The sequence below is a fragment of the Pseudophryne corroboree genome, chromosome 6 (assembly GCF_028390025.1).
Source record: "Pseudophryne corroboree isolate aPseCor3 chromosome 6, aPseCor3.hap2, whole genome shotgun sequence".
In the NCBI taxonomy this organism is placed as follows: domain Eukaryota; kingdom Metazoa; phylum Chordata; class Amphibia; order Anura; family Myobatrachidae; genus Pseudophryne; species Pseudophryne corroboree.
In genome coordinates, this window is record NC_086449.1 from 81,586,098 (window position 1) to 81,607,560 (window position 21,463).

The 21,463-nt window shown below is 46.0% G+C and overlaps 1 protein-coding gene and 1 pseudogene across 3 annotated transcripts in view; both read right to left on the bottom strand.

Annotated features, from left to right (window-relative positions):
- The window catches only part of CDC37 (cell division cycle 37, HSP90 cochaperone), an 85,961-nt gene that overhangs the window by 33,346 nt on the left and 31,152 nt on the right, over nucleotides 1-21,463 (bottom strand). For 2 of the 3 annotated variants that reach the window (XM_063931370.1, XM_063931368.1), the window contains one exon: nucleotides 2,495-2,770. In XM_063931370.1, the coding sequence (XP_063787440.1) occupies nucleotides 2,495-2,755 (261 nt within the window). In that variant the 5' untranslated portion in view covers nucleotides 2,756-2,770. Of the gene's footprint in view, nucleotides 1-2,494; nucleotides 2,771-20,273; nucleotides 20,327-21,463 lie in introns of those variants that run through there. The other variant, XM_063931369.1, reaches the window with a different exon arrangement.
- On the bottom strand, nucleotides 18,046-18,164 carry LOC134937045 (5S ribosomal RNA; annotated as a pseudogene).

A 21,463-nucleotide genomic window follows, 5' to 3' on the forward strand; every position in this document is an offset into this window, starting at 1 on the left:
GGGATTTACAGTCCACAGTAACACGCTTCATATGGATAAGAGAGCTGCCCAGCATAGGACAGGGCACAGTAACACGCTTCATATGGATAGAGAGTTGCCCAGCATAGGACAGGGCACAGTAACATGCTTCATATGGATAGAGAGTTGCCCAGCATAGGACAGGGCACAGTAACACGCTTCATATGGATAAGAGAGCTGCCCAGCATAGGACAGGGCACAGTAACATGTTTCATATGGATAGAGAGTTGCCCAGCATAGGACAGGGCACAGTAACACGCTTCATATGGATAAGAGAGCTGCCCAGCATAGGACAGGGCACAGTAACACGCTTCATATGGATAAGAGAGCTGTCCAGCATAGGACAGGGCACAGTAACACGCTTCATATGGATAGAGAGTTGCCCAGCATAGGACAGGGCACAGTAACACGCTTCATATGGATAGAGAGCTGCCCAGTATAGGACAGGGCACAGTAACACGCTTCATATGGATAGACAGCTGCCCAGCATAGGACAGGGCACAGTAACACGCTTCATATGGATAGACAGCTGCCCAGCATAGGACAGGGCACAGTAACACGCTTCATTTGGGGATAGAGAGCTGCCCAGCATAGGACAGGGCACAGTAACACGCTTCATATGGATAAGAGAGCTGCCCAGCATAGGACAGGGCACAGTAACACGCTTCATATGGATAGAGAGCTGCCCAGCATAGGACAGGGCACAGTAACACGCTTCATATGGATAGAGAGCTGCCCAGCATAGGACAGGGCACAGTAACACGCTTCATTTGGGGATAGAGAGCTGCCCAGCATAGGACAGGGCACAGTAACACGCTTCATTTGGGGATAGAGAGCTGCCCAGCATAGGACAGGGCACAGTAACACGCTTCATATGGATAAGAGAGCTGCCCAGCATAGGACAGGGCACAGTAACACGCTTCATATGGATAGAGAGCTGCCCAGCATAGGACAGGGCACAGTAACACGCTTCATATGGATAGAGAGCTGCCCAGCATAGGACAGGGCACAGTAACACGCTTCATTTGGGGATAGAGAGCTGCCCAGCATAGGACAGGGCACAGTAACACGCTTCATTTGGGGATAGAGAGCTGCCCAGCATAGGACAGGGCACAGTAACACGCTTCATATGGATAAGAGAGCTGCCCAGCATAGGACAGGGCACAGTAACATGTTTCATTTGGGGATAGAGAGCTGCCCAGCATAGGACAGGGCACAGTAACACGCTTCATATGGATAGAGAGCTGCCCAGCATAGGACAGGGCACAGTAACACGCTTCATATGGATAAGAGAGCTGCCCAGCATAGGACAGGGCACAGTAACACGCTTCATATGGATCGAGAGCTGCCCAGCATAGGACAGGGCACAGTAACATGTTTCATTTGGGGATAAAGAGCTGCCCAGCATAGGACAGGGCACAGTAACACGTTTCATTGGGGGATAGAGAGCTGCCCAGCATAGGACAGGGCACAGTAACACGTTTCATTTGGGGATAGAGAGCTGCCCAGCATAGGACAGGGCACAGTAACACGCTTCATTTGGGGATAGAGAGCTGCCCAGCATACATGACCTTGTTAACATGCTTTATGTCGAAGGAGGAGCTGCCCAGTGACATGCTGCATACACAGATGTGTCCTCATAGATATAGCCTCTACACGCCAAGCAGTGGGGCCAAGCCTCTCCGAGAGGTGTAGCATATCGTCTCATCCTTTATGTTTGCTTTTTATTTGCATTGCAGACATGGAAAACCCCACTCAGTGGACCAGAGATGCTGCGCTGCCACTTCAATGCACAAGAATTTGTTTTAAACCTATACAAAGATAAAGCACAACGGAACTCGGGGAAAAAACCTATGGTAACTACATTGTAGCACTTCTTACAGAGTCTAGACCTATTAACATACACATGTACAAATGTCGCACATCAAATTGAGCATTGTAATCTAGCAACGTACTTTGGTTGCTTCCAGATGTTTGTTTATGCTATTAAGACACATATTATAAGAGAGAAAGACCACCAAGACCTGGAGTGCCCAGATGGGGGCTATTTGGTGTGAAAGAAGTCACAGTGTAGGAGGACACATATAAAGATTGGCAACTGCCAGGATACAAGAATCTCTGATTTACTCCAAACTACTGATCCTAGTGCCCCATCCTGACTGTCAGTGCACATGTAAACGTAATACTGATCTGTGTAGCTGTCATGTGCAGGATTCTCAAAATTCACCTCAAGTGGCATTCTCAAAATATTTATATATTGAAATTTATATAAGTTTAACTGTGTGCATTTAAAAAAAAAAAAAAAGTAAAAACATAATTTCTTTTTTGTTTTTTAAAGGCTGCATGTGAACACGTGTGGGTAGTACACCAGCTGTACCATTACTAAAGCAGTCAGTTTAACTGATCACTAGGGACAAGTAACACATGCGTGCTGGTAAAAGGCACACCCTAGGCCACCTATGGACAAGTCACACACCTTGCTGAACCCCTCTTTGCTGAGGGTATCCACATTCCATGGCATGGTCTTCTCTTTCTTCTTCAGATCATCCTCCTTCTTCCGCCAGTTCTTCTCCTCTTTCTTCAGCTGTTCCAGCTCTCGTTTCAGCCTCTCAGCCTCAGCCTGTGCAGTTTCCTGGATCTCCATCTCCTTCAGCTTCTTCTGACAATCGGCTAGCTTCTTCTTGCATTCATTCTCGCCCTTCTGTTGCTCCTCTTTCTCCTTTTCATACTGTTCCATCCGCTCTACACGGGCCTGTAAGAAACAGGGCGCAAAGAGAGAGCACAGATTATAAGCAAATATTCCTACCTTCCCCATATGTTACAAGCTGGAGAGGTGACAGACAATACAAAGTTCCAGCTATTGGTGAGGGTGGTAACCATAACTACAGTGGGTCCACTAAGGAACGTGCATCATATAAAACTCACAATTTCCTCAAGAGATGATTCAAATTGTGTGTACCTTTATTTGCTATAATGTGACTTAGGGGAAGATTTATCAAAGCTTGGAAAGAGATAAAATGGAGAGAGATAAAGTATCAACCAATCAGCTCTTGTCATTTTTCAAACACAGCCTATAAATTGACAGTTGGTACTTTCTCTCACTCCAAGCTTTAATAAATATCCCCTTCAGTCCTAAAATTCTAACAACTCTCCGAAACTTTTGAATGCATCGTTAAAGGGGATTAGTTTGTCTTTATGTATTATACCAGTGGTCCTCAAACTGTGTGCCTATGCAACCTGGGTGCCTCGGGGCACTTGCTGGGATGCCTTGGGTTGGTGGTCCAGGACTAATTCAAATTATTTATGGTCAATGTAACAGACACAACCAGAGTTTGTGGCTTCCTATCACAAAATGTGAACAAACTGAAGCGACTCCTGTCCCTCACCACATAAGTGAACCCTAAGAATGACATATAAACACAATTTACTTCATTTAATATGTTTTTCTGAATAATTATACGAAACTTTTGGCCTAGGGGTGCCGTGAAAATAATTCCGATACTCTAGGGAACCCAACTCAAAGTTTGGGAACCACTGCATTATACTATGAAATAATATTTCTGATAATAATGATCACATTAAAGTGCAGCACTAATTTGACATCAATGCGAATATCAAAAGGCTGTGCACTGCTGGGCTGAAGACAACACATTAAATAGCTGAAGGGTTTATAATGAAATCTGTCCACCGTGACTGGAATACTTCCTTCTCTTGGATGATGCAAATTGGCTCATGTAAACAGTGGCAGGCCCAGTGCCATCAGAGAAACATGTCTGCGGCTTTTATACATGCAGGCTCCTATAGAGCATGGGTCACCTGTGGCCCTCCAGCTGCTATGGAACTACACATCCCAGCATACCCTGCCACAGTTTTGCTATTAAAAATAAGATTTTACTCACCGGTAAATCTATTTCTCGTAGTCCGTAGTGGATGCTGGGAACTCCGTAAGGACCATGGGGAATAGACGGGCTCCGCAGGAGACTGGGCACTCTAAAAATAAGAATTTACTTACCGATAATTCTATTTCTCATAGTCCGTAGTGGATGCTGGGACTCCGTAAGGACCATGGGGAATAGCGGCTCCGCAGGAGACTGGGCACAAAAGTAAAAGCTTGAACTAGCTGGTGTGCACTGGCTCCTCCCCCTATGACCCTCCTCCAAGCCTCAGTTAGGATACTGTGCCCGGACGAGCGTACATAATAAGGAAGGATATTGAATCCCGGGTAAGACTCATACCAGCCACACCAATCACACCGTACAACCTGTGATCTGAACCCAGTTAACAGTATGACAAACGAAGGAGCCTCTGAAAAGATGGCTCACAACAATAATAACCCGAATTTTGTAACAATAACTATGTACCAGTATTGCAGACAATCCGCACTTGGGATGGGCGCCCAGCATCCACTACGGACTATGAGAAATAGAATTATCGGTAAGTAAATTCTTATTTTCTCTAACGTCCTAAGTGGATGCTGGGACTCCGTAAGGACCATGGGGATTATTCCAAAGCTCCCAAACGGGCGGGAGAGTGCGGATGACTCTGCAGCACCGAATGAGAGAACTCCAGGTCCTCCTCAGCCAGGGTATCAAATTTGTAGAATTTAGCAAACGTGTTTGCCCCTGACCAAGTAGCTGCTCGGCAAAGTTGTAAAGCCGAGACCCCTCGGGCAGCCGCCCAAGATGAGCCCACCTTCCTTGTGGAATGGGCTTTTACAGATTTTGGCTGTGGCAGGCCTGCCACAGAATGTGCAAGCTGAATTGTACTACAAATCCAACGAGCAATCGTCTGCTTAGAAGCTTGTTGGGTGCATACAGGATAAACAGCGAGTCAGATTTCCTGACTCCAGCCGTCCTGGAAATATATATTTTCAGGGCCCTGACTACGTCCAGTAACTTGGAGTCCTCCAAGTCCCTAGTAGCCGCAGGCACCACAATAGGCTGGTTCACGTGAAACGCTGAAACCACCTTTGGGAGAAATTGAGGACGAGTCCTCAATTCTGCCCTATCCGTGTGAAAAATCAGGTAAGGGCTTTTATAAGATAAAGCCGCCAATTCTGAGACACGCCTGGCTGAAGCCAGGGCTAACAGCATTACCACCTTCCATGTGAGATATTTTAATTCCACAGTGGTGAGTGGTTCAAACCAATGTGATTTTAGGAACCCCAAAACCACATTGAGATCCCAAGGTGCCACCGGGGGCACAAAAGGAGGCTGTATATGCAGTACCCCTTTGACAAACGTCTGGACTTCAGGCACTGAAGCCAGTTCTTTTTGGAAGAAAATCGACAGGGCCGAAATTTGAACCTTAATGGACCCTAATTTTAGGCCCATAGACAGTCCTGTTTGCAGGAAATGTAGGAAGCGACCCAGTTGAAATTCCTCTGTAGGGGCCTCTTTGGCCTCACACCACGCAACATATTTTCGCCAAATGCGGTGATAATGTTTCGCGGTTACATCCTTCCTGGCCTTTATCAGGGTAGGGATGACTTCTTCTGGAATGCCTTTTTCCTTCAGGATCCGGCGTTCAACCGCCATGCCGTCAAACGCAGCCGCGGTAAGTCTTGGAACAGACAAGGTCCCTGCTGGAGCAGGTCCCCCCTTAGAGGTAGAGGCCACGGGTCCTCCGTGAGCATCTCTTGAAGTTCCGGGTACCAAGTCCTTCTTGGCCAATCCGGAACCACGAGTATAGTTCTTACTCCTCTCCTTTTTATGATTCTCAGTACTTTTGGTATGAGAGGCAGAGGAGGGAACACATACACTGACTGGTACACCCATGGTGTTACCAGAGCGTCCACCGCTATTGCCTGAGGGTCCCTTGACCTGGCGCAATATCTGTCTAGTTTTTTGTTGAGACGGGACGCCATCATGTCCACCTTTGGTTTTTCCCAACGGTTTACCATCTCTTGGAAGACTTCTGGATGAAGTCCCCACTCCCCCGGGTGAAGGTCGTGTCTGCTGAGGAAGTCCGCTTCCCAGTTGTCCACTCCCGGAATGAACACTGCTGACAGTGCTATCACGATTCTCCGCCCAGCGAAGAATCCTTGCAGCTTCTGCCATCGCCCCCCTGCTTCTCGTGCCGCCCTGTCTGTTTACGTGGGCGACTGACGTGATGTTGTCCGATTGGATCAATACCGCCTGACCCTGAAGCAGGGGTTTTGCTTGACTTAGGGCATTGTAAATGGCCCTTAGTTCCAGAATGTTTATATGAAGAGATGTTTCCATGCTTGACCACAAGCCCTGGAAATTTTTTCCCTGTGTGACTGCTCCCCAGCCTCTCAGGCTGGCATCTGTGGTCACCAGGATCCAATCCTGAATGCCGAATCTGCGGCCCTCTAGTAGATGAGCACTCTGCAGCCACCACAGAAGAGACACCCTTGTCCTTGGCGACAGGGTTATCCGCTGATGCATCTGAAGATGCGATCCGGACCATTTGTCCAGAAGATCCCACTGAAACGTTCTTGCATGGAATCTTCCGAATGGAATCGCTTCGTAAGAAGCCACCATTTTTCCCAGGACCCTCGTGCACTGATGCACTGACACCTGGCCTGGTTTTAGGAGATTCCTGACTAGCTCGGATAACTCCCTGGCCTTCTCCTCTGGGAGAAACACCTTTTTCTGGACTGTGTCCAGAATCATTCCTAGGAACAGGAGACGTGTCGTTGGAATCAGCTGCGATTTTGGAATATTTAGAATCCACCCGTGCTGACGTAACACTAACTGAGATAGTGCTACTCCGACTTCTAACTGTTCCCTGGACCTTGCCCTTATCAGGAGATCGTCCAAGTAAGGGATAATTAAAACGCCTTTTCTTCGAAGAAGAATCATCATTTCGGCCATTACCTTGGTAAAGACCCGAGGTGCCGTGGACAATCCAAACGGCAGCGTCTGAAACTGATAATGACAGTTTTGTACTACAAACCTGAGGTACCCTTGGTGAGAAGGGTAGATTGGGACGTGGAGATAAGCATCTTTGATGTCCAGAGACACCATATAGTCCCCTTCTTCCAGGTTTGCTATCACTGCTCTGAGTGACTCCATCTTGAATTTGAACCTCTTTATGTAAGTGTTCAAGGATTTTAGATTTAAAATTGGTCTCACCGAGCCGTCCGGCTTCGGTACCACAAACAGCGTGGAATAATACCCCTTTCCCTGTTGTAGGAGAGGTACCTTGATTATCACCTGCTGGGAATACAGCTTGTGAATGGCTTCCAAAACTGCCTCCCTGTCGGAGGGAGACTTTGGTAGAGCAGACTTCAGGAACCGGCGAGGGGGAGACGTCTCGAATTCCAGTTTGTACCCCTGTGATACTACCTGCAGAATCCAGGGGTCCACTTGCGAGTGAGCCCACTGCGCGTTGAAATTTTTGAGACGGGCCCCCACCGTGTCCGAGTCCGCTTGTAAAGCCCCAGCGTCATGCTGAAGACTTGGCAGAAGCAGAGGAGGGCTTCTGCTCCTGTGAAGAGGCTGCCTGGTGCAGTCTTTTTCCTCTTCCTCTGCCCCGGGGCAGAAATGAGTGGCCTTTTGCCCGCCTGTACTTATGGGAACGAAAGGACTGAGTTTGAAAAGACGGTGTCTTTTTCTGCTGAGAGGTGACCTGGGGTAAAAAGGTGGACTTTCCGGCCGTTGCCGTGGCCACCAGGTCCGATAGACCGGCCCCAAATAACTCCTCCCCTTTAAACGGCAATACTTCCATATGTCGTTTGGAATCCGCATCCCCTGACCACTGTCGCGTCCATAACGCTCTTCTGGCAGAAATGGACATAGCACTCACTCTTGATGCCAGGGTGCAAATATCCCTCTGTGCATCACGCATATATAGTAATGCATCCTTCAAATGCTCTATAGTTAGTAATATACTGTCCCTATCCAGGGTATCAATATTTTCAGTCAGGGAATCCGACCACGCAACTCCAGCACTGCACATCCAGGCTGATGCGATTGCTGGTCGCAGTATAACACCAGTATGTGTGTATATACCCTTCAGGATATTTTCCAGCCTTCTATCCGCTGGTTCTTTGAGGGCGGCCGTATCAGGAGACGGTAACGCTACTTGTTTAGATAAACGTGTGAGCGCTTTATCTACTCTAGGGGGTGTTTCCCAACGCGCCCTAACCTCTGGCGGGAAAGAGTATAGTGCCAATAATTTATTAGAAATTAGCACTTTTTTATCGGGGGAAACCCACGCTTTATCACACACCTCATTTAATTCATCTGACTCAGGAAAAGCTACTGGTAGTTTTTTCACTCCCCACATAATACCCTTCTTTGTGGTACTTGTAGTGTCAGAAATGTTCAATGCCTCCTTCATTGCCGTGATCATGTAACGTGTGGCCCTACTGGACATTACGTTTGTCTCCTCACCGTCGACACTGGACTCAGTATCCGTGTCTGGGTCTGTGTCGACCCACTGAGGTAACGGGCGTTTTATCGCCCCTGACGGTGTCTGAGACGCCTGGACAGGCACTAATTGATTTGTCGGCTGTCTCATGTCGTCAACAGTTTTTTGTAAAGTGCTGACATTGTCACGTATTTCTTTAAATACAACCATCCAGTCAGGTGTCGACTCCCTAGGGGGTGACATCACTAATACAGGCAATTGCTCTGCTTCCACATCATTTTCCTCCTCATACATGTCGACACAATCGTACCGACACCCAGCACACACACAGGGAATGCTCTGATAGAGGACAGGACCCCACTAGCCCTTTGGGGAGACAGAGGGAGAGTTTGCCAGCACACACCAGAGCGCTATATATATCTATAGGGATAACCTTATATAAGTGTTACTCCCTTTTATAGCTGCTGTTTATAATTTAGCTGCCAATAGTGCCCCCCCTCTCTCGTTTTTACCCTGATTCTGTAGGGACTGCAGGGGAGAGTCAGGGAGCCGTCCTTCCAGCGGAACTGTGAGGGAAAATGGCGCTTGTGTGCTGAGGAGATAGGCTCCGCCCCTTCACGACGGCCTTATCTCCCGCTTTTTTCTGGAAAACTGGCAGGGGTTAAATACATCCATATAGCCCAGGAGCTATATGTGATGTATTTCTTTTGCCATCCTAAGGTATTTCTGTTTTTATTGCGTCTCAGGGCGCTCCCCCCCAGCGCCCTGCACCCTCAGTGACCGGAGTGTGAAGTGTGCTGAGAGCAATGGCGCACAGCTGCAGTGCTGTGCGCTACCTTAGTTAAAGACAGGAACGTCTTCTGCCGCCGATTTCACCGGACCTCTTCGTTCTTCTGGCTCTGTAAGGGGGCCGGCGGCGCGGCTCCGGGACCCATCCAGGCTGAACCTGTGATCGTCCCTCTGGAGCTAATGTCCAGTAGCCTAAGAAACCCAATCCACTCTGCACGCAGGTGAGTTCGTTTCTTCTCCCCTTAGTCCCACGATGCAGTGAGCCTGTTGCCAGCAGGACTCACTGAAAATAAAAAACCTAAAATAAACTTTTACTCTAAGCAGCTCAGGAGAGCCACCTAGCATGCACCCTTCTCGTTCGGGCACAAAAATCTAACAGAGGCTTGGAGGAGGGTCATAGGGGGAGGAGCCAGTGCACACCAGCTAGTTCAAGCTTTTACTTTTGTGCCCAGTCTCCTGCGGAGCCGCTATTCCCCATGGTCCTTACGGAGTCCCAGCATCCACTTAGGACGTTAGAGAAAGAAAGATTAGGTACTATCTGGTGTGCACTGGCTCCTCCCTCTATGCCCCTCCTCCAGACCTCAGTTAGGATACTGTGCCCGGAAGAGCTGACACAATAAGGAAGGATTTTGAATCCCGGGTAAGACTCATACCAGCCACACCAATCACACCGTATAACTCGTGATACTATACCCAGTTAACAGTATGAAATATAACTGAGCCTCTCAACAGATGGCTCAACAATAACCCTTTAGTTAGGCAATAACTATATACAAGTATTGCAGACAATCCGCACTTGGGATGGGCGCCCAGCATCCACTACGGACTACGAGAAATAGATTTACCGGTGAGTAAAATCTTATTTTCTCTGACGTCCTAGTGGATGCTGGGAACTCCGTAAGGACCATGGGGATTATACCAAAGCTCCCAAACGGGCGGGAGAGTGCGGATGACTCTGCAGCACCGAATGAGAGAACGCAAGGTCCTCCTCAGCCAGGGTATCAAATTTGTAGAATTTTGCAAACGTGTTTGCCCCTGACCAAGTTGCAGCTCGGCAAAGTTGTAAAGCCGAGACCCCTCGGGCAGCCGCCCAAGAGGAGCCCACCTTCCTTGTGGAATGGGCTTTTACTGATTTAGGATGCGGCAATCCAGCCGCAGAATGCGCCAGCTGAATTGTGCTACAAATCCAGCGAGCAATAGTCTGCTTTGAAGCAGGGGCACCTATTTTGTTGGGTGCATACAGGATAAAAAAACGAGTCAGTTTTCCTGACTCCAGCCGTCCTGGAAATATAAATTTTTAAGGCCCTGACTACGTCCAGAAACTTGGAATCTTCCAAGTCCCTTGTAGCCGCAGGCACTACAATAGGTTGGTTCAAGTGAAAAGCTGATACCACCTTAGGGAGAAACTGGGGACGAGTCCTCAATTCTGCCCTATCCATATGGAAAATCAGATAAGGGCTTTTTCATGACAAAGCCGCCAATTCTGACACACGCCTGGCCAAAGCCAAGGCCAATAACATGACCACTTTCCACGTGAGATATTTCAGATCCACAGTTTTAAGTGGCTCAAACCAATGTGATTTCAGGAAACTCAACACCACGTTGAGATCCCACGGTGCCACAGGAGGCACAAAAGGGGGCTGAATATGTAGCACTCCCTTTACAAAAGTCTGAACTTCAGGCAGTGAAGCCAGTTCTTTCTGGAAGAAAATCGACAGAGCCGAAATCTGGACCTTAATGGAACCCAATTTTAGGCCCATAGTCACTCCCGACTGTAGGAAGTGCAGAAAACGACCCAGCTGAAATTCCTCTGTTGGGGCCTTCCTGGCCTCACACCACGCAACATATTTTCGCCAAATACGGTGATAATGGTTTGCGGTTACTTCTTTCCTGGCTTTTATCAGCGTAGGAATGACTTCCTCCGGAATGCCCTTTTGCTTTAGGATCCGGAATTCAACCGCCATGCCGTCCAACGCAGCCGCGGTAAGTCTTGGAACAGACAGGGCCCCTGCTGTAGCAGATCCTGTCTGAGCGGTAGAGGCCATGGGTCCTCTGATATTATTTCTGTAAGTTCTGGGTACCAAGCTCTTCTTGGCCCATCCGGAACCACGAGTATCGTTCTTACTCCTCGTTTTCTTATTATTCTCAGTACCTTTGGTATGAGAGGTAGAGGAGGGAATACATAAACCGATTGGTACACCCACGGTGTCACTAGAGCGTCCACAGCTATTGCCTGAGGGTCCCTTGACCTGGCGCAATATCTAGTTTTTTGTTTAGGCGGGACGCCATCATGTCCACCAGTGGCCTTTCCCAACGGTTTACCAACAGTTGGAAGACTTCTGGATGAAGTCCCCACTCTCCCGGGTGTCGGTCGTGTCTGCTGAGGAAGTCTGCTTCCCAGTTGTCCACTCCCGGAATGAACACTGCTGACAGTGCTAAGACGTGATTTTCCGCCCATCGGAGAATCCTTGTGGCTTCTGCCATCGCCATCCTGCTTCTTGTGCCGCCCTGTCGGTTTACATGGGCGACTGCCGTGATGTTGTCTGATTTGATCAGTACCGGCTGGTTTTGAAGCAGAGGCCTTGCCAGACTTAGGGCATTGTAAATGGCCCTCAGTTCCAGAATATCTATGTGTAGGGACGACTCCTGACTTGACCAAAGTCCTTGGAAATTTCTTCCCTGTGTGACTGCCCCCCAGCCACGAAGGCTGGCATCCGTGGTTACCAGGACCCAGTCCTGTATGCCGAATCTGCGGCCCTCTTGAAGATGAGCACTCTGCAGCCACCACAGTAGAGATACCCTGGTCTTTGGAGACAGGGTTATCAGCCGATGCATCTGAAGATGCGATCCCGACCACTTGTCCAAGAGGTCCCACTAAAAGGTTCTTGTATGGAACCTGCCGAATGGAATTTTGCTTCGTAAGAAGCTACCATTTTTCCCAGGACTCGTGTGCAGTGATGCACCGATACCTGTTCTGGTTTCAGGAGGTCTCTGACTAGAGATGACAGCTCCTTGGCTTTCTCCTGCGGGAGAAACACTTTTTTCTGTTCTGTGTCCAGAACCATCCCCAGGAACAGTAGGCGTGTGGTAGGAACCAGCTGTGACTTTGGAATGTATAGAATCCATCCGTGCTGTTGTAGCACTTCCCGAGATAGTGCTACTCCGACCAACAACTGCTCCTTGGACCTCGCCTTTATAAGGAGATCGTCCAAGTACGGGATAATTAAAACTCCCTTTTTTCGAAGGAGTATCATCATTTCTGCCATTACCTTGGTAAAGACCCTCGGTGCCGTGGACAGTCCAAACGGCAGTGTTTGGAATTGGTAATGGCAATCCTGTACCACAAATCTGAGGTACTCCTGGTGAGGATGGTAAATGGGGACATGTAGGTAAGCATCCTTGATGTCCAGGGATACCATGTAATCCCCCTCCTCCAGGCTTGCAATAACCGCCCTGAGCGATTCCATCTTGAACTTGAATTTTTTTATGTATGTGTTCAAGGATTTCAAATTTAAAACGGGTCTCACCGAACCGTCCGGTTTCGGTACCACAAACAGTGAGGAATAGTAACCCCGTCCTTGTTGAAGTAGGGGCACCTTGACTATCACCTGCTGGAAATACAGCTTGTGAATTGCCTCTAGCACAGCCTCCCTGCCTGAGGGAGTTGTCGGCAAGGCAGATTTGAGGAAACGGCGGGGGGGGGGGAAGACGCCTCGAATTCCAGCTTGTACCCCTGAGATACTACTTGAAGGATCCAGGGATCCACCTGTGAGCGAGCCCACTGATCGCTGAAATTTTTGAGGCGGCCCCCCACCGTACCTGGCTACGCCTGTGGAGCCCCCGCGTCATGCGGTGGACTCAGAGGAAGCGGGGGAAGAATTTTGATTCTGGGAACTGGCTGACTGGTGCAGCTTTTTCCCTCTTCCCTCGTCTCTGTGCAGAAAGGAAGCGCCTTGGACCCGCTTGCTTTTCTGAAGCCGAAAGGACTGTACCTGATAATACAGTGCTTTTTCTTAGGCTGTGAGGAAACCTGAGGTAAAAAAAATTCTTCCCAGCTGTTGCTGTGGATACGAGGTCCCGGAGACCATCCCCAAACAATTCCTCACCCTTATAAGGCTCTATGTGCCTTTTAAAGTCAGCATCACCTGTCCAGTGTCGGGTCTCTAATACCCTCCTGACAGAATGGACATTGCATTAATTCTGGATGCCAGCCGGCAAAATATCCCTCTGTGCATCCCTCATATATAAGACGACGTCTTATGTTCGCAAAATAGTATCCCTGTTTGACAGGGTTACAGACCACGCTGCAGCAGCACTATCTGCAGGTCTCAGTCTAGTACCTGAGTGTGTAAATACAGACTTCAGGATAGCCTCCTGCTATTTATCAGCAGGTACCTTCAAAGTGGCCGTATCCTAAGACGGCAGTGCCACCTTTTTTGACAAACGTGTGAGCGCCTTATCCACCCTAGGGGATATCTCCCAGCGTAACATATCCTCTGGCGGGAAAGGGTACGCCATCAGTAACTTTTTAGAAATTACCAGTTTCTTATCGGGGGAACCCACGCTTTTTCACACTTCATTCACTCATTTGATGGGGGAACAAAACACTGCCTGCTTTTTCTCCCCACACCTAAAACCCTTTTTTAGTGGTACTTGGGTTAATGTCAGAAATGTGTAACACATTTTTTATTGCCGGGATCATGTAACGGATGTTCCTAGTGGATTGTGTATATGTCTCAACCTCGTCGACACTGGAGTCAGACTCCGTGTCGACATCTGTGTCTGCCATCTGAGGGAGCGGGCGTTTTTGAGCCCCTGATGGCCTTTGAGACGCCTGGGCAGGTGCGGGCTGAGAAGCCGGCTGTCCCATAGCTGTTACGTCATCCAGCCTTTTATGTAAGGAGTTGACACTGTCGGTTAATACCTTACACCTATCCATCCACTCTGGTGTCGGCCCACAGGGGGCGACATCCCATTTATCGGCATCTGCTCCGCCTCCACATAAGCCTCCTCATCAAACATGTCGACACAGCCGTACCGACATAACGCACACACACAGGGAATGCTCTGACTGAGGACAGGACCCCACACAGCCCTTTGGGGAGACAGAGAGAGAGTATGCCAGCACACACCAGAGCGCTATATAATGTAGGGATAAACACTATCACTGAGTGAATTTTCCGCAATAGCTGCTTGTATAAACAATATTGCGCCTAAATTTAGTGCCCCCCCCCCTCTTTTTAACCCTTTGAGCCTGAAAACTACAGGGGAGAGCCTGGGGAGCTGTCTTCCAGCTACACTGTGAAGAGAAAATGGCGCCAGTGGGCCGAGGGAGATAGCTCCGCCCCTTTTTCGCGGACTTTTCTCCCGCTTTTTTATGGATTCTGGCAGGGGTAATTATCACATATATAGCCTCTGGGGCTATATATTGTGATTATTTTGCCAGCCAAGGTGTGTTTATTGCTGCTCAGGGCGCCCCCCCCCAGCGCCCTGCACCCTCAATGACCGGAGTGTGAAGTGTGTATGAGGAGCAATGGCGCACAGCTGCAGTGCTGTGCGCTACCTTGGTGAAGACTGAAGTCTTCTGCCGCCGATTTTCCGGACCATCTTCATGCTTCTGGCTCTGTAAGGGGGATGGCGGCGCGGCTCCGGGAACGAACACCAAGGACGGGTCCTGCGGTCGATCCCTCTGGAGCTAATGGTGTCCAGTAGCCTAAGAAGCCCAAGCTAGCTGCAAGCAGGTAGGTTCGCTTCTTCTCCCCTTAGTCCCTCGTTGCAGTGAGCCTGTTGCCAGCAGGTCTCACTGTAAAATAAAAAACCTAACATATACTTTCTTTCTAGGAGCTCAGGAGAGCCCCTAGTGTGCATCCAGCTCGGCCGGGCACAGAAATCTAACTGAGGTCTGGAGGAGGGGCATAGAGGGAGGAGCCAGTGCACACCAGATAGTACCTAATCTTTCTTTTAGAGTGCCCAGTCTCCTGCGGAGCCCGTCTATTCCCCATGGTCCTTACAGAGTTTCCAGCATCCACTAAGACGTCAGAGAAACATGCTAAAACTGAGGCAGGGCATGCTGGGATGTGTAGTTCCACAGCAGCTGGAGGGCCACAGGTTGAAGACCCATGCTATAGAGGTTGCAGTGCTTCAAATGTCCGTAGGGAGTTGGGGGGGGGAGGGTAGTAGGGGTCAGGCTAAGACTGAACACCGTATTTCAGCTTCCTGATTCATATCTTACATCTTAGTTGTCATGGTCTTTCATACTCACAGATTAGTCTGGGTACCGGTTGTGTGTAATTACACAGTTAATGAAACAAAAATTGATGGCAGAAACAAAAAAAACATAAAGATCAAAGTCACCCGTGTCACCAAATCCAGCATTCTACTGACTTCTCCCACTTGTAAAGTACACTGCGCACTGACCTTCATATCCACAGACACTAACTCCAAGGTCACTTCCCTCTGCCGCTGCAGACATTACATCACCATTCTGTATCCTGCTCTGCATTATTTTACAGCTCCCACACATCAATTCCTCTATTCTCTATAAATCTGTATGCCTGTGTTTTACCCATTCTTGGCTATCAGCACTGTCACAGGTCTTTGTATCATTCGCAAAAACACACCTTCTCTTGTAGAGTACACAAAGAAACAAGTGGGTGCACGTTCAATAGCAGCTGGTAAGGGGTTGGTAAGCACCCCCTATTCAGTTAATATGGAAAAAAAAAAAAAAAAAGGATAAAAGATACCAGCGCTGGCTGTATTGTAGATTATCACGATATATAAATAATAATTGTCAGGACGGTTAGCTTTTTAGACACTAAAATTGCGAAATTTAATGTAATATGCATAAGTCATATATTCTGGTATAAAACGATAAAAATATCACAACACCAATTTACGAAAAATAAATTAATATAAACTGACACATTAATCTGGCTCCTCATTGGTAATAATGTCACAAACTGGTTAGGACTTTCCCTGGATGAATGTCTATAGTGAATATTCAGAGGTAATATATTTTACCGATTGAGTCCAGCTTTGTCCCTTTTCACAGCATGCAGTGTGAGATGGCAGTATCGTAGGGATGGCTCCGGTTCCTCTGTATGGATTTTGCAGATCCAAGGAATAGAAGTAGTCCAACTGTATACCAGGATAGGAGATAACAGGAGTCCAAAGGAGTCCTGAGGAAGCGGGGTTGTAGGCACCAGCGAAACGCGTTGAGCCTTGGAGGACACATCGAAAATATTTGGACTCCTGTCATCTCCTATCCTGGTATACAATTGGACTACTTCTATTCCTTTTTTCTATTGTAATTGTTGTTTTTTATCAGAATATATGAATTGTGCATATTACATTAAATTTCTCAAATTTAGTGTCTAAAAAGCTAACCGTCCTGACAATTATTATTTATATATTGCGATAATCAACAATACAGCCAGCGCTGGGATCCTATATCCTCTTCTCTTGTAGGGCCATGGGGAATAAATTACACAAGAACAGAACAGAACACAGATATCTCCCATCACAACTCCTACCACCCCCCCCCCACACACACACACCAACACCCACCCCCCATCCCCCTTCGAATATTCCCGGACATCTCAGTGATTTCCTCTAATAATCTGTCCCAAACTGAGGCCTTGACCCAGTATTTTCTAAGCAGGTTATAGTGGAAGAATCATCACCAGCTCATCAAGAGCTCCAATACATCGCTTACATAATTATTATAAGCTGGGTCAGTGAGTTTTTATTTTGGATATATGCTCACACACCCCCACCCACGATAAAGAAAACCATAACCCAATACAACAGAGGTGGAGGCCACTGTAGTAATGGAAAACCACCTACATTAAACTGGCCACCAGTTGCGTGGTCATAGTGCACCAGTAACCTACAGACAGCAGAGACAGGTATTCGATTCTTCAGAATGTAGCCATCACTTCCCTAGGAACCGGGAATATCACGAAGAAACTATAGGCCTGATTCAGAGGGGTATGTAGTTGCATGTGCAGATGCAAATTCATTTGTGGCGTACTTTCGAAAAACACACTAATGACTCAGCTGCCATCTAGTGTACAGAGACACCCACCCCTAGAGTCTCATATCCACCGCACACATACATAAGCAGAGACATGGTGCACACACTGGTCAGACCATAGGTCCTCAGAACTGCTATCTCAGACTGAGCGACTGTACTAAGACCTCGGGGCCTCTCCTGTTGGGAACAAATTTGCAGTGGCTGACTAGGGAACCCCCAGAAAACTATCCTAACATGTCTGCGTTTTGCTAGCCACCCTCCCCCGTTACCACCCCAAAACATTGACTACCCACAACTCACTTTACAAATAAATCCCCTGAGCATTGTCTATATCAGTTACCTTGCCACAAGCTCAGGATGTAGTATAAAGTTAGATTTAAGGATGCCGCACAGGACTAGGTGGTTTGTGTTTAAAATTTATTTGCAAAAGGTTTCCAAGATAACCGACCCATCAGAAAAATTCTGAAAATGTATCACCATCTACCAGTAGAAATATTTTTGTGTAGATATAAACAGTGATTGTCGATGGTGCTCCCATAGGTCCAATGCATATGTAGTAAAGGGGAAAGAAAAAGAAAAAAAGTGACCTTTGTTGGGAGCACTCCCACTTGGAAACGATAATGATTTGAGTAATGAGCAATGATATGAAAAGTGAAGTAATTAAAATGTAACCTTTAATTTTATTATATTAAAATATTGGTACACCAGTTATATTGTTTCACTATTTAGGGGCTAGTCAATGTGAGCCACCTGGTAAAGCTAAATTGTGAAAATATTGATGAAAATACAAAACATTATTAGGCAGGCTCAGAGTACTTGGATATATGGAATAGGCGCTATAACCAAATTGGTGCCGTCAAAAGAACCTACAACACCTGGTATTCCTTAGTGGTCCACCACCTAAGTACTGACCAGGCCCAACACCGTATTGCTTCCAAGATCAGACGAGATTGGGCATGCGCGGTGTGGTATGGTAGTAGATCAGCATTGATCTGGCGATTTCTACCACTAATATATAGATGGTAGAGGGTTATTGGTAAGCACCTTGTTACCAAATTAACCGAGTAATCTCTAAGGAGAAAATATATGTTTAACCATCATTGCACCAAATTGTAACCCAAATCTGTAGGTATACGTGGGTTTAAATCATGTGGTTAATGGTTTCTCAGCCCGCAAGGAATGCCTGTATGTTTCATTATGTGCTGTGCAGCACCTATGAAAATTGGGTTTGTACTGCGAATAAGGCAGATATAGATCACTGTTCTACTGATAACATGTCACAGTATTTGTATATGATCCAAAGAGAAATCGTCTCTATTGGTTAATTGGATCACCCTGTTAAGGGAAAAACAAAGGTTATTGTGAAGTTATAAGCTCAAAGATTATAAATAAACCTCCTATTATATCATGATCGAAAAAATGCAGGACCAAGAATGATATAAAGATTGTTAGGAGAAAGAAAACAGACTTGAAAAATAGACAAGATGTATAACAGTCTCAATTACCCAATTAAGGGCTAATTAGTGCCATGGTGCCTAACAAAGTATAGGTGTTGTCTTTGAAATAGAAAAATTTTTGCCACAATAACTTATATAGCATGTATCCACAGTGTATCTGTAACGTGTCTGTCTAACATGTAATAGACAGACAAGAATTGCCAAAATGAACCCAAAGAGGGGACAAATACAATAATCCCCCAAAAAAGATCATATGCTAGGTGATTTTTTCAATACATTTAGCTATGATATGCACAATAGCTTTATATTCCAACAAAGACCTGCATATGAATAGGTACTGATGCACTGTATTGTGATTATTGGCATAACATTTGCCAAAGAGACCAATGCACGCTGTTTCTTAATTGTGTATGTGCCAATAGGTTTGACGGGAGATAGTGTAGCAGATGGGACAATGCAATAATTAAGTTTGCCCGCTCTCCATGCGCCGTTAGCCGCAGAGCTCCGGCGTTAATGAGGTTTGAAAAATGTCATCTCCTGCTACTGGGAGATCGATAGGCAAGTGGGGACCAAAAATACTTAAGTGTCTGTCTGCTCATAGCGCGCCGCTGACCGCCGGGCTCCGGCGTCCGTGCTGCCTCTCTGATCTCCTCTCCTTTCGGTCTCTGATCATGTGAGCGTACTCATCATGATCCTCCTGTTCACCTCCCAACGTACGTTTCACAGATTAGCTTGTTCACGGGCAGTGTGAACATGTGGTGTCAGGATCTGGCTTAAATCTATACGATTAGCCAATCAGGATTGTACCTGTTTGATTATTTAATACTGACAAGGTTTGTATGAGCTTCAATTTAATTAAATGAATAGAACGAGCAACTTAGGTGTCCTGCAAGATGTTTGTGAATTAGGATGCCGAGGGGGTTTAATTATTAAATCCTTATAGTATATAGTAGTGGTGCGTGAATAATAATAATATTAAAACTAAATATGAATTTAATTATCGCATTCCTTATAGTATATAGTAGTGGTGTGTGAGTGTTGATAATAATAATGAATATATAAAAATAAATAGATGGATAATGATATAATAATGTTAATTAAGAGTGGAGTATAGGTGATTAATTGGTGGAAATTGCTATGTGTGGATATAAGGGGTTAAATAACAACAACCTCAACATTCGCCTCACTCACGCCATCAGTCAAGATGAACTTCCATTTCTGGACATACTCATTTTTAAGGATAAAAATGATATGCTTTCAACAAAATTATTCAGGAAGGAGACATCATCAAACACACTTCTACATCAAACCAGCTCCCATTTCCCTCCCACAATAAACAATATACCTAAAGGAGAATTTCTACGTTTAAGAAGAAACTGCTCCAATGATCAGGATTTCGTAGAACAAAGCAAAGACCTCTCTAACAGACTCCGTGAGAGAGGATACAGCAACACATCTATCAAGAAAGCCAGCAGAAACATTCAGACCATTCAGAGAGAACAATTAATCTTTGATAAGAAACAAAAGAAACAAGAGGATAAAACTATCAGGTTCGTTGGGGGTTTTTGTCAAGAATGGCACCAGGTTAAACAAGCCATCCAGAAACACTGGGGAATTCTCCACTTGGACCCTACCTTATCTGAAAAACTTGGACCACAAGTATCCATGAGTTGGCGGAGATCAAGAAATCTGAAAGATAGATTGGTATCCAGTCATTTCCAACCATCTCGTGATAAACCACAGACTACCACTGGCACACATCCATGCGGTCACTGTAAAGCATGTCAATATATCTTTAAGACAGATCACATTCAGGATCGCTACGGCAAAGATATTAAATTCAAGCATTTCATCAACTGCTCCACCGAAGTTGTGATCTATTGTATTGTGTGCATTTGTGGACAAAGATATGTGGGTATGACGACTAGGGCCCTCAAGCAAAGAATCCTGGAACATATTGGATCCATCCGGAATGCCACCAGGGACTTACAAAAAATGAAGCAACTTACCTCTGTAGCACGACATTTCTTTTCCAACCATGCAGGTCGCTGGGATGGACTTAAAGTTTGTGGACTAGAAAAAGTGAAATTGGGTCTACGTGGGGGGGACCTGACTAGCACTCTCTTACGAAAGGAATGTGAATGGACATTCAAATTAAATTCACTTCATCCACATGGACTTAATGAAACTATGAATTTTGGAGCATTCCTTCCAATCTGATTGTCCAATTTGATTGACTAATTCATCCTTTTATTATTCTCCTTCCTTTTTTTAATTATTAACTGTTACCAAACTTATTATTTTTATTTAATTAATTTTTTAATTATATTCATTATCATTATTTATAATTATATTTATTATTTTTATTTTTATTAATTTCATTCAATATTATATTATTATTTATTACTATATATAATTTATCTCCCTCTTTTTCCTTTTCTTTTTCAACACAGTGGTTTTTAAATATATCAGCACCTTAAGTTTATCACATATTTTTTCTCTGCCATTAATGATATTCATCAAATTTATAATAGCAGCAATCACACTTATACACTGTTACATTAATTATATAAGTTAACAGCACCCCCTCTAATATTTTTTCTCCCCCCCTCCCCCTACCAAACAATTTCCCATCACCCCAAAAAAACCCCACCTCCCTTCCTCTTATTATCCCTTACTTCCCCCCCCCTTTCCCTTCACTCCCTAATTAATTCAATACTATACACAAATTATCATTTAACCCCTTATATCCACACATAGCAATTTCCGCCAATTAATCACCTATACTCCACTCTTAATTAACATTATTATATCATTATCCATC